The sequence below is a fragment of the Miscanthus floridulus genome, chromosome 7 (genome assembly GCF_019320115.1).
Source record: "Miscanthus floridulus cultivar M001 chromosome 7, ASM1932011v1, whole genome shotgun sequence".
Classification (NCBI taxonomy): domain Eukaryota; kingdom Viridiplantae; phylum Streptophyta; class Magnoliopsida; order Poales; family Poaceae; genus Miscanthus; species Miscanthus floridulus.
The window spans coordinates 107,274,046-107,291,784 of NC_089586.1; the positions used below are offsets into that span (position 1 = coordinate 107,274,046).

The 17,739-nt window shown below is 47.0% G+C and overlaps 3 protein-coding genes across 4 annotated transcripts; 1 reads left to right on the forward strand and 2 right to left on the reverse strand.

The window, feature by feature from the left end:
• Window positions 1–6,586: 6,586 nt before the first annotated feature.
• On the forward strand, window positions 6,587–8,380 carry LOC136464167 (F-box protein SKIP31-like). The gene is made up of 3 exons (XM_066463126.1): window positions 6,587–7,120; window positions 7,548–7,707; window positions 7,871–8,380. The coding sequence occupies exons 1-3, from the start codon at window positions 7,042–7,044 to the stop codon at window positions 8,088–8,090; spliced, it is 459 nt and encodes a 152-aa protein (XP_066319223.1). The 5' UTR covers window positions 6,587–7,041; the 3' UTR covers window positions 8,091–8,380.
• A 191-nt stretch (window positions 8,381–8,571) lies between these two features.
• On the reverse strand, window positions 8,572–12,766 carry LOC136464166 (uncharacterized). 2 transcript variants are annotated; one of them, XM_066463124.1, is made up of 7 exons: window positions 12,429–12,765; window positions 11,488–11,634; window positions 11,059–11,157; window positions 10,244–10,435; window positions 9,875–9,994; window positions 9,398–9,469; window positions 8,572–9,068 (listed from the first exon to the last, which is right to left on the reverse strand). In XM_066463124.1, exons 1-7 carry the CDS (start codon window positions 12,726–12,728, stop codon window positions 8,844–8,846), a joined length of 1,155 nt encoding a protein of 384 aa, XP_066319221.1. In that variant the 5' UTR covers window positions 12,729–12,765; the 3' UTR covers window positions 8,572–8,843. The 2 variants fall into 2 exon arrangements, with proteins under 2 accessions (XP_066319221.1, XP_066319222.1); XM_066463125.1 differs by lacking the exon at window positions 9,875–9,994 and having other exon boundaries at window positions 12,429–12,766.
• Window positions 12,767–15,825: 3,059 nt separating this feature from the next.
• Window positions 15,826–16,744, reverse strand: LOC136464168 (FCS-Like Zinc finger 2-like). The gene is made up of 2 exons (XM_066463127.1): window positions 16,379–16,744; window positions 15,826–16,273 (listed from the first exon to the last, which is right to left on the reverse strand). The coding sequence occupies exons 1-2, from the start codon at window positions 16,471–16,473 to the stop codon at window positions 16,096–16,098; spliced, it is 273 nt and encodes a 90-aa protein (XP_066319224.1). The 5' UTR covers window positions 16,474–16,744; the 3' UTR covers window positions 15,826–16,095.
• Between the last annotated feature and the right edge of the window lie 995 nt (window positions 16,745–17,739).

A 17,739-nucleotide genomic window follows, 5' to 3' on the forward strand; every position in this document is an offset into this window, starting at 1 on the left:
ACGAGAGAAGAAGGCTTACGAATTCAAAAAACCCAGGCTCCGACCGCATTGGGGGATGTCTGGGCACCGGATACACAATGTCGAGGACGCTGCCTGTGGAATCCTGGGTTGTCTCTGTCGCCTCCTTAATACGCTGCGCCACTTCTGAGAAAGGGAGCACCTCGTCAACGAGCACCGTCCCCTCGAACAACATCCCGGGCATCATCCGATGTAGGGGAAGCACGCGTGCCATTAGCGGCGCCACCCTCCTCGCATGATAGGCGCCGATAATCCCCGTCCCCTTTACGCCCTGTTCCTTCAGGGCTTGGAGGGCGGAAAGAAGGTCAGAGAGGTGTTTCTTGTCTTTGTACTGGATGCCCCAAGTCCACGACTCCGGAGCCTTTTCAATAAGGTGCCCGGTATACCTCGGCAGGGTGGCACTCACATCATCCCTGACATAAAACCACTACGAGTGCCATCCCTTGTTGGAGGTCGCCAGACGCATGGACGGGTAACCCTTCAACTGGTTATGGCATAGATGAACGCTGGCACATCCCATCGGCACGCTCACATCCTTCCCCCCAACCTTCCTCTTTGACAAACTAACGGTAAAGAAATACCGCCACAGATCGAAGTGGGGATCGATCCCCAGGAAACCCTCTCACAGGGCAACAAACGCTGCCATATGCTGAACCCCATTGGGAGTTAGATGCTGCAGCTCCACCTCATAATAATCCAGCAGCCCCCGAAGGAATCTATGCGTGGGTACCACGAATCCCCGCTCATGGAAGATGGCGAAAGAGATGACATACCCTTCGGGCGGCACCGGCTCACCCTCGTCGCCAGGTAGCAGCCACTCCTAGACGGTGGACGAGGCCCTCCAAATGCCGTGGGGTGATGCTAGATCTGCCCCACAACTCCATCAAAGCAATTGGGGAGAAAGGTGGGCGTGAGCTCGACGGTGGCTATGGGGCAGGCGCAAGCTTGACGGCGGCTGCAAAATGGATGCAAGCCAGCTGACGGTGGCGGTGCGGGCGCAGGAGGCTGGGCGATTGGCGGCAGGGGTTTCGAGATGCAGAGACAAGGGAGCAAAATACGGAACCATGGGGGCGAACCCCATGGTTTTATAGGGGTGACGGATGCGAGAAGGGCAACCGTCCGCCTTGATCTCTAGGCCTACCATGCGCACCACCGCGTCATGTCGCGGGACACGCGCCCAGAGTCCCTATCCTCTCACCCCAAGAATCACGATGGACGGTTCGCCTTCCCCAGGCGAATCCGGACTCTCTACCCACCTGGGAAACGCAGGTCATGGAGATTTTTTCTCTCTTTGGCCCACCTAAGGCCCAAAAGCTTGGCGACCGGCCCAACTAGGGATGGGTCCACGAACAATCCAAAATCAAGGGCGCAAGCATTATTAGGGTCCTGATCCATGGTCGAGCCCTTGCTAGGTCAGCCCTGAATGAAATCCCTGCGAACGGGATACCACGACCCCCTCGAAAAATATCCAGTTGACGAAAAACTAAGTCCTTTAGCCTTACCCGCGAAGGATCCGATACAACCCCCCGGGCGACTCTACTCGAATCACCCGGGGGCTCAGGGGCTACACCCATCGGGTGCGCTCGCGCGCACCCTTCGGCAAAGTAACTTCGATGAAATTAAAAAAACACCCTCTAGGCGGTTCTACTCGAATCACCTAGAGCTCGGGGGCTACTGTCGGGGACCTAATACCGGGGTACCCTAGCAGGTGGAACCAAATAACCACCGAACGTTAAAAACTTCTGGACACATGAGAGCGACGTTTCATCCCTTGTTCGAATGATAGGAGTTTGGTTCTGCCTCGCCCGAGGGCCGAGGGATAGACTCCATCCCACCCGACGCCTTTGAGGTGGTTCTGCCTCGCCCGAGGGCTCAGGGCTAGTCTCCGTCTCGCCCGACGCCTTTAGGGTGGGCTCAGTCTCGCCCGAGGGCTGAGGATAGATTCCGCCTCGCCCGACCCCGGAGGGGCAGGGTTGGTCTCGCCCAGGAGATAGGGATTGGTCTCCATTTCGCCCGACGGCAAGGAACGAGCCTCACCCTGCTCCATATCTAAAGACTGGATTCATCTTACCTGACAATTTCTCCCCGTTCCCTCAAGATAGTAGGTACAGGGCAAGACAAGACGTTCGGGTCAACCATGGCTCCAAGGACCATACCCTGCGCCCTGGCAGGAAAAGTACTGCCAGGGGATGATGGGATAGGTGCTTTAGACCCTTCCGGGCACCGCAGAGCCCGAAAGGTTGTACAGGTGCGTGCTCCTCGCCCTGTAGAGTTGTAGGCGCCGCCTTCAGCCCTGGGACATGGAACCCGACAAAGATATACGACAACCACTACGCTCCAGAAAAGGATTTGATATTTCCACGAACGACGGATATTCCGTCACCACGCTATGGACCCGAGGGAGCGGCGCCCGCTTCCCGACCCCTCAGGTCCACCAAGTCAGAAGGCCTTGACCACGGCGTTACTCCAGACCCCGACCCCTCGTCCCTCCGATGAAGACTCACAGGAACCATAAGGCATGCGGAGCAAGGCTGGGAGAGGCTAATAAGTCAAAACCACTGTACTACAGCCCATACCCTGCGCAGGGCAGCATTCTGTAATCAACCTGACATTCTATAGAGACATCAACAGTATTGTAGGCACTTATCTTCCTTCGCACTCATCAGAATGAAGAACCAGGCCAGGTAGACGTGAGCCACAAGATTAGGTAAAGCCCTCATCCTTGTAAAGCCACCCCCTTCATCTATAAAAGGGGATGTGCTTCTCCCATCAAAGGGACGGACTTTTGACCGAACAAGAACACAAACGTACACACAGTCAAGCGGCTACGAAGCTCTTGACCTCCTTTCAACCCTTCCATCAGAGACTTGGGACCAGTCCCTCTCTCGATCGTTTGTACCCCTTACTACAGACCGTTCACGGTGCTAATAACACGAGCAGCAACAAACTGGACGTAGGGACATTCGGCCCAAACCAGTATAAATCTTGTGTCCTTTAGCGCACCATCCGAGCCTAACGCGCATTACTATAAATTTACTTGCCGGTGCTCATACGAAACACCGACACTCACGCTACCAAAAATCCTAAGCATAGCACCTACTCAACCTATGCTAGTAGGACTCATAGGTAGGTATATCTATGCATGTAGTTTCCATAAAATGCCTATAACGTAAATGCATATCACATCTATATATATCCAGTGATCATTCAAAATAAGGGTTATACATCAGGACTTGCCTTGGGCAGGTGGGGTGTCAGCAAAGTCAGCAACCGATGGCTTCAGGGCTCCCTCCTATACAAGAATCTCCTCCTCATACTCCTCGATGATCTCCTCGTACTCCTGCTCGCCCACAGTCACAAACTCTACCAACTCGTTATCTACATGCATGAAATAATGATGCAACACTTAGTAATACGACCACAACTCTTAAAATAAGAATACATCTATCAAGCTACTAAGCTAGCTCTACCGATCAAGATGCTAAGTAACCTATTATTACCACTAAATAGGTATAAAACATTGCATGTATTATCTTAGCAACTAAGGGCATCCTTATTCTTAACACCGATTTAATATATATATGATAAAACAAGAAGTACTAGCTACCATATTTATCAACCTATTCTAAGGCTACAAAAATTATAGTGAGCACACAATAATACAATGAACCTACTATAAAAATTCTATGGTCAAAGCTATTACCAATTTGCCACAAAAAATCCTACAAATTTAATCTAATTATATTAAACACTCGCAATTGATTTAATAGCCGCTGATATCAACAAATATATATATGAACTAAATACACTAGCAGATAGATCATATTTTTAGAAACTGAACACAATTTATCTCATAATTTTTGGACATCTATGCGAATTGATATTAATTATACAAGTTTGGCTCGAGAATTAAAAACAGAAAAGCATTACTAATTCATTAGAAAAGAAAAGGGCGAAACAACCCAGCGTGGCCCATCGCGGCTCGGCCCATGGCGGGGAGGCGCGTGCGTGCGCCGGTGCTTATGCAAAAGAGCCTCCGGCTTTTCAGCAAACTAACCCGCAGTCATTTCCCTATTCCTCTCTCTCAGGTGCTCTCACTTAACCCCTGACTCACTTTGAATTTCCGTTTCAAGGTCCCTGGCCGGATCTTATTAGAGGCCGCGGCATCTCTGGCGAAGCGCCGGTGAGCACGGACCTCCTCGGCATCAACCATCACCACCGTGACACTCTACATCAAAAGCGTAGTCGATAGAGGTATAAAACACCAAGATTGGTGCCGCACAGAGGCGTGGCCATGCGCCAATGGCAGGGTTTGGCTGCGGTGACACTGACGTCAGCGAAATGTCTAGCTCGGCGCTACCATCACTACCTAGCCTCCATACTTAGGGTACTACTAACATGCTAGAGGTCATAGATGTACCCGTTCTACTCCCAAATGAGCTGGCCATGGAAATGGCATCTACACTGAATTCGACGGTGGCGGCCACGTGCTCTGGTGAGCCTAGGCCTTAATCGATTCAACCATCTACCCTAGGAGCAGGAGGGCCTCACCAGAGACGTGTAGGACGGCCTAGACGAGGTTGTCAGGCTCGGCAAGGTGGTCGACCACGTGCGCGGGGTTGTTCCGGTTCACGGCAAGGGCGGCGACAGCATTCCCGGCGACCCGCTGCTCCCTTGGTGAAACTGTTTCACAGGAGAGGCAACCAAGTCAAGGAGACGCCAAAGCACCGCTCGATTGAGACAAAGGAGCAAAGAATGATGCCCTGGCCGAGCACCCACTCCTACGGCGATGGCGGACCGCCGTGAGGAAAATGCCCCGCAGTACCTCACTGGAGGATGAAAGCTCGTCGAGTCTACTCCGATCGTGAGCTAACCTCCAGAGCTAGTTAGGTTCATGGTGAATTGGATGGAGGTGGACGGTGTGAGGCTAATTTGGTGGACGTCGCCGTTCGGTCTTAAGATGGTCGACGGCGGGGAAACTTCAAATTGAAGCTCGGCACCGTACGGCTGCAATAGTGTGCGGGCTTGGCACGTAGCTAGGCTCTCTTCCAAGCTTCTGGCATGCACAATTACTTGGATTGGACCGGACGCTACGTACAGATCTAGCGGGTGTACATGTCTATTCAAGATAAAATGACCTAGAGTATGAACTGGAGCGAGAGAGGTCGAGAGGAAGAGGAGTAGGGATGCCTTACCATCAGTGGGCTTGGCGGAGCTGCTAGCCATCGCGCAGGTAGTGAGGTCGGTACAGTCTAGTGGTGTCGGTGAAGAAGGGTGGCGGTGAAGGAGTAGTAGGGGAGTCCGGCGTCGGTGAAAGGGGAGTCGAGGAGGACAGTGGCGACGTTGGCAGTGGCGCTTCCCGTTGCTGTCAGTGTTGCCCTCTCGATCGGACTATGGTTAGGATGTAGGTGGGGAAAACGGCGGCTACGGTGAACCGTGAACCTCATCCCCAGTGCCCCGGCCCCCACCTTCCTCTTTATAGCGCTGCGCGACGGGGGCCTACCTACCATGATTGGATTGGGCACCCCTGATCAGGGCGCGGATCAAAGGCCCAAATTGGCCGTTGGGCCAACTTGGTGGAGATCAACCTAACAAACCACGGTCATTCAACTGAGAAGCTGACCTATTCCAGAGTTCAGACAAAAATTCAGAGTTCAAGCTATATTGCACAAGATACATCAAGAAAAAGAATAATGAGTTCAGTTTTAGATAGTGGAAAATGAACAGTTCCACCAAAAATCTGCACATGACAACAAAAATGGTCTCAAACAACTTAAAAACATATTAGGTTACTATTGAATCATCTAAAATAAGTCGAACTGCAGTGGACAAGGTACCAGCCGAACACCCCTATGATATCATAACAAATAAGCATGTAATGAATGACCATGACATCAGCTTCCATTTCCAAAGTGACAATAGCTCATACAAAAAGCAGGAGATGCAGTACTTGCGTTGACAGTTTCTTTATCTACAGCATTATGGGATCAGAATCACACTCCAAGCATATGTTCCACCGCTAAACTGGAGGTGCCTGAGTATACAAGGGAAGAGGAACAATCTATAAGGATTAAGAAACTCGTTTTCTGAGCATCAGATGATCGAAGAGCAGGAAGTATAATGAAATTGAAGGACCAGAATATCTCCATGCATATCCAGGGAATATATGCATGCCTCCAATGCTCACCTCCCTCCGTACGTCTTCCGCAACGCCCTTCCGCTGATTCCTATACAGCAGAAACAAAATGCATTAATCACCAAAACGGAACCAAAGCAATGGCTGTAAATCGCATTAAAAAAACATGTGAAGTCTTTTTGATTGACGACTGAAACTTGATTACGTGGAATTGATATATTCGAATGAGAAACTCATATCAATCACCTTTGAAAGCACCAGGCAGTAAGGAAGCCTTACGAGAGATCCGACGGCCCGACGCTGAGGCGAGGGCTTAACGCCGTGATCGAGCGAGTCAGCCACGCAGGCGTAAACTTCAACCGCGAAGGCGGAAGCCTCCTTCGGGTTGGAGGAGCCTTGGAGCGTAATGCCCGGGACGCACGTGAGACGGGGCACTGCCAGGTGGTGCGAGGTGTCAATCCAGCGCCGCTCATGTCTCTTGCGAGTTGCGACGCACGCACCCCCTCTCTGACCGTTCGGCCATGCGCCGCTGGACTGCCTCGGGACCGACGTGTCAGCAGCGAACGTTCTCCACGTTACTCTCAGACACGCTGGTGTAGTAGAGAGACAAAGCCGCAAAGGCCAGAGGGGCCGCAAGCGGCAAAGCCGTTGGCTGCATCTAACTACCGGCGGGGGCCAACGACCTTTGCTTGCTTCTCCTTCCCGCATGTTCTCATCCCCTCCACTCGTCGTCCACCCCTCGAGCTCTTCTTCACCTTCAGCTCCGGATCTGGAAGGCCGAGCAGTCGCATGCTACAAGTGAAACAGGGCTTTCGAGTCTCAGCCAGAGCTTCTTGGTGAGTGCGAGAATTCGCTATAACCGGGAAAGCCTCGAGGAGACATCAGACATGGATGGGTTGCCTAGAGAGCTGTGCCTCAAGATCTTCCACCTCCTGGATCACCAGTCCCTCGCCTCTGCTCCCCAAGGTTTGACGCCTCCTTAAAATTGCCGCATCCGAAATATGGAATTGGAAGCGCTAGTTATTGCAATTGTTCTGTCTTCTTTTTCTCCCGAAAGCAGTTTCAGTTTTCTGTAGTTCTGAACTTCCCGTGGTCTGAATTCTTAACATCCAATTTAAGACGGCCCCAGAACAAATCCTAGTATTTGGTTTCCGTTGACAATTCAGATTTTGATTGTGTATCTCTGTAGACTTCTTCCAAGATTCTCAAATCGGATCGGTTGTATATCCTGTGTTCTGTTCATGCTCAAGCCTGAAAACGTTCCAGCCGCAGCATCGAGTGAGAGCTTGATAGTTGATAGCACCAGCAGATCGCATGTGCTAGAACGGTAGCCATCTCTCGTTCTGCTGAGTTACGCATACCAATAACTGCGACGACGCTGCTCCTGGCTCAGTTTGCAGGAAATGGAGTGCGTTGACCTCCGACGATGAACTGTGGCGCAAGCTGTTCAACGACAGGTGGGGAGCGGACGCCGCAGCGTTCTACGCGCCGGAGGGCTCCAAGTCTTGGAAGGGCGTCTTCGTCGTGCAGGACCGATGCGACCGATACGGACTGTAAGCCTAGCCACTCACCAATCTCTTCCACTGCTTCCGATGTTGCCAATTGGCAATTGCCGTTAGCAGCTTGTGCTACTGCTGTCGAGCGACAGTTCAGCTTCAGCCGACTCCTTTGTTGGGCCTGTGATTGTGAGTGTGACAGAGCCGCGTTCTTTCTCAGGGGTGTCAGGATCATCAGGGAAGGGAAGGACTACTACCTGATCTACCAGGGCGAGATCCAGAGGTACCTGGGCTCCCGCCAGGACACGGATGGCGACTGCGGCAAGAGCGCGCCGCGGCAGGACGCTGGAGACGAGCATCGCCAGATATCCAACCGGATCCTGTTCTTCCTTGGGGATCTGGAGAAAGCCTGTGCGGACGCCAAACGTGTTAAGGCCTGAAGCCCCCTGAACCTGAACATGTGCTACCCTGTGACCCTGATCACCAGTGTCAAGGCCTGAACCTGAACATGTGCTACCCTGTGACCCTGATCATCAGTGTCAAGCCCTGAACCTGAACATGCGCTACCCTGTGACCCTGATCATCAGTGTCAAGGCCTGAACCTGAACATGTGCTACCCTGATAATCAGCAGCACATTGTTCAACGCTTGTATGACTCTTGTTAATTTGCATAGCTCGTGCATAGTGTTGCTATACTACATGTATAGTGTCTCACCACCAATTCATGTAAGTTGAAAAACATGTTTACATCCACCTGAAATTATGATTCAAGTAGAGTCGTTTATAGGGCGAGTCAGCCTGATCGCCACAAGCTTGTTTGCATTCATTTTCGTCTGTTAATGCACACACAAAAACACGGTGACTGTGCTAGGCCACAAATGAATTCTGCAAAAAGGACATGCTTGAGATATGATGGATGAGTTGCCAGGGGAGTAATAAGTTCCATCAATTTTTGCCTGATAAATTGTCACATTCTAAGCATTACCAGATTCCACGAAAAAAGATCAATCGAGCTCTTCTGTAAGATGAGGATAACAGAAGATCAATGTAAGAATCAATGTCAGCTACAACTATGCGTCAATGATAACATGGGCCAAGGCGCAATTGCATCTTGTGTTGCTGATGTGTTTACTGAGAGACAATGGTAACGTGGGTAAGACTGTTACTGGTAGGTGGTAGATGCTTTGGTTGAATCAGCATATCAGAGCAGCTCTTGCCATTTCCAATGCTCCCTCGTAGGTCTTGTTGCCCCCAATGAAGCCACTCATATGGACAAACACACATCCAGGAATGCCAGTTTCTGCAGAAAGTTCTTCGTCTCTCATGCCCCTCCACTTTTCTGGCAGAGCCTTTCGGCTCTCGAACCTGTCAGGAGCAACTCCGACTGCTTGGACTCGCCAACTCTTGCTCCTATCATCCTGCAATTAAGCAGTGAAAATCAAATACATGTAGTAATGATATTGGGGTTGTGAAGAAAAAGTAAATAACAAGGCTAAAAAATCTACTGAAGCAATTTAAAATTTTATCAGTTCCAACATAACAAAGGAGATGTTGCGGAACTCAGCAACAAGTAATAAAAAAAGTACACTTAAATAGGATGTTTCTTTTAGTGGCCGAGAAACAATCATTTCAGGGTTACAACGTAGACTGCTACAAATTGCATCATGTCTGTCTTTCAATAGCAAGCGAACTAAGAAGCATCATGAAATTCATGCTGAATTGTAGTCTGAGAAGGGAAGACTCTTACCTGATACAGCACATACTTGGTCAGAGGATCAGTCTTCAGCTCCTCTTCAAGCTCAAATAGATGAAGTTTCCACTGTTGTTGTAGGATAAATGGTCAGCTTACATGTTCGATATGGCAGTCGATCAAAGCACTTTGATAAGCAAGTCCAAAGATATAATGACTAAATTAAATAGCTTGCTACAATTACCAAACATAGGTCAGCCCAAGTTTGAAGATGGTACCTAAAGCACAAACCATGTATTTTCCTTTTTAGGGGGTGTACCAATTTTCAAATGTCAATTTTTACAACAAGAGCAGGACCACATGATCTCAGGTAGATGTCACAAAATATCATGCACATGAAAGATGGTAAAATAAAACAACCAGACAAGCATAACATTTATGGCTTCCTATAAATTTAGAAACCAAGCCGAAAAATTCAGTTGTCGATATTGGTGAGATTCAGTTTGATATGACACAAAAAGGTCAAGACTTTACCGGGCAGAATCTATCCAAAACCATGATTTCTCCACTTGGATCAATATTTCCTCTTGATAACAAACACTCCAGGACAATAGACCTTGCCGGTAACCACGATTTAACATGGAAGCGAACACTCTGGCAATGAAGATGGATAATTGTCATAACAAAAGAGAAGCGATAGCAAACACACAATCTACCAAGACAGATACTATTGTCATATAAAAAAGCAGCGATAGCAAACATACCACATAATCTACTAAGCCACTCATATGGACATAACCAGACAGATAATATTATCATATAAAAAGAGGAGCACTAATTCCTATGCAGTGAATGAACTTAACACAATATGGCACTAAGGCATGAGTCAAAAATGTCAAATACCTCCATAAATTCACTTCCAGCTAGTATCATTGCCTGTTCAAATGCTGCATTCTCCTTCTCAGGTGACTGGTCTGGATCAGTCCAGTCCGGATTAAGACGTCCAACGCGTGAAGACAAGTGTGTACTGTTCACATACTTTGGTGGTTGATCTGTGTCATATTGATTGATTCCATTGTCAATTGCATCAAGTGCCTGTAACATGACCAAGGTATTGGGTACTTTAGCACATCGAACAAAAAATGTAAGAACTCATAAACATGGAAGAGAAAAACAGTACTAGATGTGTCTCAAACAAGCTTGATGTCAAAAGATGGTTGAGGGATTGAAGCTAGTTAAAATGGTAATCGAAGAAGGCAACTAATGAATTGTATAATTGGTTCATTAACACTTCCTTTTTCGACTAAAGAAATCAATAAATCTCGTCACCTGAATAAGCTCAAAAAGTTTATTCTAAGTGGGACTGACATATGTGCATAAACAGATGATGCGTGTTTTACATTGAATCAATCAAATTTTAATTACTAAGCCCATAATTTCCCAACAATGTGAAGGCATATCTGCTGGTATTTCTTCCATTCATAAGATCCAACCAAAAGAATCAATGTAGAAGGTGGGTGAAAACATAATCTAAATCCACAATAAGCAACTGTTGGCTGCCATAAAATTTCCCAGTAGCCAATGTCAGATAAAAGCTTGGAGTTGATGAGTCACCATTTTTTTATTAAACAAATTAAAAAGACCGAACAGGGATTAACTTAGACGTTTAATCATGGTACACCCAAAAAAACTAGACTGTCATGTAATCAGATTCACACCTCAACAAAGCTTTTATATATCGAGAGATACAAACGGTGAACATCTTCATGATCTTCATTAACCCCAAGCTCCTTTGCAATTATCTCCTTACCAAAATGCTGCAAAATTAGCAAGTTTAAACTATAAGCATTCTATTTCTGTCAGAAATGAAGATAAAACAACTACAAGAATGCTAATAACAATCTTCAATGTGCAACTTGTAAGCCTCAATAACTTAGCACATCATGGCAATGCTGTGCATAAAAATAAAAGCTGTGCATCCCATCAAGGATCCACCAGGTGGTGCGGTGCAGTTGAAAACCCAACAACAGATGTCACCGAACTTCATGACAAAATCTTACTTCTCGGAGGATTATATAAGTGCTATTGCTGAGGGCAATGGAACTTTGTAGAAAGAATTCAAAATTAGCATTGTCCATTGGAAGTACCTTGTAGACAAGTCCAGCACTGCTAAGTTTTGTGTTGAATCCATGTCCAAAAACCTCACTGAAGCCCTTCTGGTGATGATCATAGCGATGCCGACTGGGATCATAGACACCCCCAACATCAAGAACAGCATCCAATGTATCAAGGATCTATATCAAAGTTCAAGAAATGGAGGCAAACACATGAGTTCAGTTGCAGGATGCAGCCCTATTATTGCACTTATATACCACCAACAGACTTCAGGTAATGAACAAATGGATTATTTACCATGTGTGCGAAGGCAATTCAACAGTGTATAATCGACCCATTTAGCATATATAGAAAGGTTGAATTTATGTCCCAGGTGACAGGATGAAGTACACACATTCACTAAAATTTCTAAGGTTTCAATTCAGACCTTAGTAACATAGCGGTATGAAATCTAAGGGGGTGTTTGGTTCAAGGAATGAATTTTGGTGGAATCAATACATAACTCATGCCTCGACTAATTATTAGTTTGTGAGGACAAATTATTAACTTGTGAGGACGAAGCCCATCCATTCCTCAAACCGCACAAAAAAGTGACGAGTGAGAAGATCCTCATTCCTCAAACCAAACAACACCTAAGCAAGTGCATGGGTACAGCTGATGTGTTAGGGAGAGGGAAAAAACATCCTTATCGATTATTCTGACGGTACTTTTGCACATGAGCTTACGAAATTTGGAGATTTGGAGATATCAACACGATTCAGCAACATAAATTCGCATCTAGGGACGTGTGGACACTCCACTCAACATGTAAAGTCTATGACTACTCGCATACAGACCTCAGAAACCAGTCAACACTCGCCGCCCCCAAAGTCATTCGAGAAGTTAAATTAAAAAAAAAACATGAAACTTGGGGGAGCACGCAAGAATGCTAGGATAATCGAGCCGGCAGCCGCGGTAACCGCAAGAAAGTGACCTGGGAGTCGCGGGTGCGGACGACGTCGGCGCCGGCGAACTGGGAGGTGAGGCGGATGAGGAAGCAGCCGAGCGCCTCGTCGCAGTGGAAGCTGCCGTTGTGGGTCCCCACGCGCTTGCCGCTCCCCACGCCGTCGCCGTCGGCGGCGGCGGTCGAGTGGACCCTCAGCCTCTTCGGCGAGGCGGCTGCCGGCGAGAGAGACGCCATGGTGGAGAAAGGGTTTCGGATTTGGGATCGCCCGATGCCTAGGAGAGGAGACGTGACGGCTCGCTGCGACAGCCTCCAGGCGGCGGCGAGCATACTAGTCTTCCCCGTGAGATGCGAGCGATGGGATGAGGTAGGGTTTTGTAGGGGCTTTTCGCTATGTGCTATTTTGATGTGCTCCCGTTTATTTATTTGTTTATTTTTATTACAGTATTACTAATGCAAATGTCTCACTGTTTGCAATAGAGCTGCAGCGCATGGAAATATTCGCGCTGTTTGCTTATGCTGAAATTTGGCTTATGTTAATATTTATGCTGAAATATTGTGAGAGAAAACACTGTCCCATGGCTGGAATGATGTAGCGCAAGCAGGGCGATTGTATATTTCGAAACAAAGAAAAGAGATGATATTTTATCACTGAGTTAGGCATTTCTTCTGCTCAATTTGACAAAGAAATTAGCTAAAAAGCAAAGGTGTACTGTTTAATTCTTAGAAGAAAGTGTTCAGTTGATTTTGCAAGTCGCCATTTCTGCATTGCTAATGTGTTCCCATGTCATTTATTTACAAGAAAAAACAAAATCAGGTTGTCTAAAGCTTATGCAAAAAGAATTTCGTGAAAGCCAGCATTACCACGCCCAAAAAAAAGTGTCCGAGCATAACAACCCAACGTGAGATTCAAATAAGGCCTATATTCTCATCAATTTCGTGCCTTGTTGTAAATGGGCTTAAGATATGAGGTCCACCCAACCCATTTACATTTCCCTCAAAAAAAACAACAACCCATTAACATGTTGGTTGTGGCTTGTCGTAAACGATCGTAAATTTCCAGTCGAAACAGTATTTTTCTCTCACACAAACCAGCCAGCGGTACTTCTTCACGAACCAGCAACGATACGAACCAGCCAACCGAACAGGCATATGAATGTGCATGATCCGTTCGGCCTTGACATGAAGCTGAGGTCCACCCAGCCCATTATCATGAAGGTGCATGATCTGTTCGTCCTTGACATGAAGCTGAAATTAGGTGGGGAAAATCTATCCCACCTTTTTGGACTGTCATCGTATTATGATTTTTCTCCTTGAACTCTAAAACACATCTTACTCTGAACTGTCAAGACCATTTAAATTACTTCTCTTTCCTGATTTGGAGTGGTTTTGAAGGCGGTTTGTCTTTTTATTGAAGAAATTCAATAAATACTTGACAAGATCTTTAAAACACAAAAAATATCTCTAAGCTTTTAAAAAATCAACCAAAATCTTAGAAAAAGTTTGGAACACAAAATCTAAATATATTTAGAGCTCATGAAAATATCTCTAGATGCTTCAAAAAAATATATTTAACTCTAGAAAAATGAAAAAAAATAACCAAAAGAATATATAAAAAATTATAATTGACGTTTAAATGTGTTTTAAAAACTTCAGCAATAAAAAACATAATACGCAACCAACACTGATGCATATTCGCAAAAAAAAAACTATACATTCAATATTTATGTATGTGTATTTCATATTTTTGTCGAGCAAAGTTTTAAAACATGTTTATACATATACATCAATTAAATATTTGAGAGTTTTCTAGAATTTTTTCTGTTTTCCTAGAGCTTAATTTTTGAAGTTTCTAAATATGTTTTTATGAGATCTAGATGTTTTTATTTGGATTTATTGCAACCCATTCTATCTCTAGATTTTTCTGGATTTTTAAATCTTAGATTCATTTTTTGTGCTTTAAATTCTTATCAAGTACTTACCCAAATTTTTAACCAAAAAGGAACAAAACTGCCTTCAAAACTACTCCAAAGAACAATAATTTGAGGGGTTTTGAGAATCCAAATCAAACGATAAGATGTTTGGTTTTAGATTTCGAGAAGACAAAATTAGAGTATGACAATAGTTTCAGGAAGGCTTTTTCTAAATTAAGATCAATTGGGTCCAACCGTCCAAGATCCAAACAATGGGCCTGTTCGTTTGGAGAAATTTGGAGGAATCTGGATGAATCTGCGAGAGCATAAACAGTGAATTTCAGCTGTGAACAGTGAATTCCGGCTGAAATTTCCACCCGCCGAACGCAGCAATGTATGAGACTCATGCATGCAACACTCGTAACTTTTTCGCGATCGTGTAACTCCTAATTACTTTGATGACCAATGTATCATGCTAACTGCTGAGACACGCACAAACTGACTTGATGGATCAAAACTTTCTGATTTCTGATTCGGATTCAACTATCCACGATTCGTTATCCCACCAGTGAACCGCTTCCCTTTTTCTCCCCTGCCCGGCTGATACTCCGATACTGTGCGTGTGCTACAGTCTGAGATCATGCGTGTTCGGCACAACACGTCCCGTCCCCGCCGGGCGCGTCACGGAGGCTCGACCTGTACCACCCCAGCATCCCAGGCAACAAAAAGGCAAACGAAATTGACGGTGACGGACTGACGGGTGACCAATCTCGGGCGGCCACTGATTCCGCCTGCCAGACGTAGACTAACTAAGGCCCAGTTTAGATGGCAAAATTTTTGACAGAATGGCACTGTAGTATTTTCGTTGTTATTTAGTAATTAGTGTCCAATCATAGTTTAATTAGGCTTAAAAGATTTGTCTCGTGGATTTCGTCTAAACTGTGTAATTAGTTTTATTTTTTATTTATATTTAATGCTTCATGCATGCGTCCAAAGATTTGATGTGACGAGAAATCTTGAAAAATTTAGTGTTTTGGAGTGGAATTAAGCAGGCCCTAATAATGCAGTATACATGGACCAGATCAGACCAGACCACGAAGCAATGCAAACATTGCAACCAAGAACCAACACGCCAGCGGATGATCCCCAAGGGGTTTTCAACCGAGGCCTTAGATTGCAAGTTTTTTTATTTTCTCTCTATCACATCAAATCTTTGGATACATGTATGGAGTATTAAATATAGATAAAAAAAATAACTAATTACATAGTTTGATTGTAAATTACGAGACGAATCTTTTGAGCCTAGTTAGGCCATGATTGAACAATAATTGTCAAATACAAACGAAAGTGCTATAGTGCTAAATACTTATCCCTAACCTCAATCTAAACGAGACAAAAAAAAAACACAAACCCGTGTACACGAAACTGACGACCTCCGGTGGCGCGTCTCGTAAGGTAGCAAGAGAAAAGAGGCTATGTTTAGTTGAAGGAAAAGTTAGAATTTGGGTACTGTAGTATTTTCGTTTTTATTTGGCAAATAGTGTTCAATCAATGACTAATTAGGATTAAAACGTTCGTCTCGCGATTTTCAACCAAACTATGTAATTAGTTTTTTTTGTCTACATTTAATGCTCCATACACGTATCGCAAGATTCGATGTGACGGATACTGCAGCACTTTTTGAAGAATTTTTTTTTGGAACCGAACACGCGTAGAAAACTGCCATGCCCGTGCGCAGGCAGACAGACTCGATCTCAAGGAGATCCTTGAGCTGAGAACTTTGGTCACAGGGCCAGTATGGACCCGGCCCGGACCTTCTTGCCGCGCTCCTGTGGTGGGCCTTCCGCTTCCCTGGCGGGCAGGGCCCCATGTGTCACCGCCCTGGCCTTCCTCCTCTCCGCCGCTTCGTCCGCCGCCATCTGCGCGCTCCTGCACTCGTCGCTGCAGAACGCCGTGTCGCCTCTGTTCGCCGGCATGCATGGCTTGGTGAGGGCGCCGTTTCGAAAGAAAAAAAAAACAGGGGAAGGAAGGGAGAGAATCGGAGAAATAGCGGTGCCGTGTTAATACCTGTACATGAAGATGTCGCGGTTGCTGGCGAGCGGCTTCCGGCAGAGGAAGCACGCGTCCAAGAAATGCACGCTGTGGTGCCCCGCTCCTCCCATGGATGGATGGATGGATCTCTGTCACCCCTCCCGCCTCGGCCGCCGAGCGCCGCCACCGGCTAGCGAGCAATCCGGATCCGGCTCCACGCGCGCGGCCGCGCTGCACCCGGCGAGACGGGACGATCGGAGGCTTCTCTTCCTCCTCGCCTATGCAGGCTGCAGCTGCAAATCGTCCGTGCTCTTTTTTCCTCCGATTCCGCTGCCACCGTCGCTTGCTTCCTCGCGCGTCCGCGTCAAATGCGTGATGATGCTTGGTGGGGAGCTGCTGCCATGCCGGAGGCAGCAGCAGCCAGGACGAAGGAACCGCGTGGAGGTCGCTCTGGCCCCACCTGTCAGCATGCGTGGAGGTGCTGGACTGGAGGCCGGCGCGCTGGTCACGGCCGGGGACCGGGGTGGCGGATCCGTGGGTCCCACGCTCACGATTCGTCCACTTGCTGCGCTCCAGCTTTCTCGGCAGAACTGTCACGGTGTCGCGAGCAGTAGTTGGCCCCACTTGCCAGCGAGATCTGGACGGGTCATCGGCTGTTGGGGACGTGACGACGACTCGGCGGACTCGCGTGGAATCTTCTCGTCAAGTAGCCATACATATATGCCTCGTGTGGTCGTGTCCGTCCGTGGGATCACAGCAGCCGTGCAATGCACGCATACAAAATGAAAGTCTCGGATTCTCCTTTGGCCTGCGAATCTGCAGCCCTGCCGAAGACTTGAAGAGCTCGATTGCGCAGCTGGTACAGGATTTCATTGTGCCCTTTTTATTTTTCAGTGTGCCTGCCGTATCAATGGGGATTCATCAGATTGCCCGAGAATTTTTCGGGAGGACATCCAACCGGCCATCCACGGCATGGGGCATCACTTCTCAGGCACTTCTCCAAGGAGGCAAGGATCTTTCTGTGGCAGGGCTTTTGGCTTCTGCATGCATGGTTGATGGGTTGGACTCGTTGACTTGTACGAGCACCAGTGTTCGCTTCCGCGGCTCATTGGACGATGTAAATAGATAGACTGCCATGACAGTTACCGCCTAAACTAGCAGCCAAATTAGCATCAGTCACGCTACTTCGGGCATGTTTAGTTCACCCCAAATTCTAAACTTTGGCACTATGCAAAAAGAAGATTCTCCGTCACATCAAACTTGTGGTACATGCATGGAGTAATAAATGTTGATGAAATCAAAAACTAATTACACAGTTTGGTTGTACTTTACGAGACGAACGTTTTGAGCCTAATTAGTCAACGACGGGACAATTATTACCAAATAAAAACAAAACG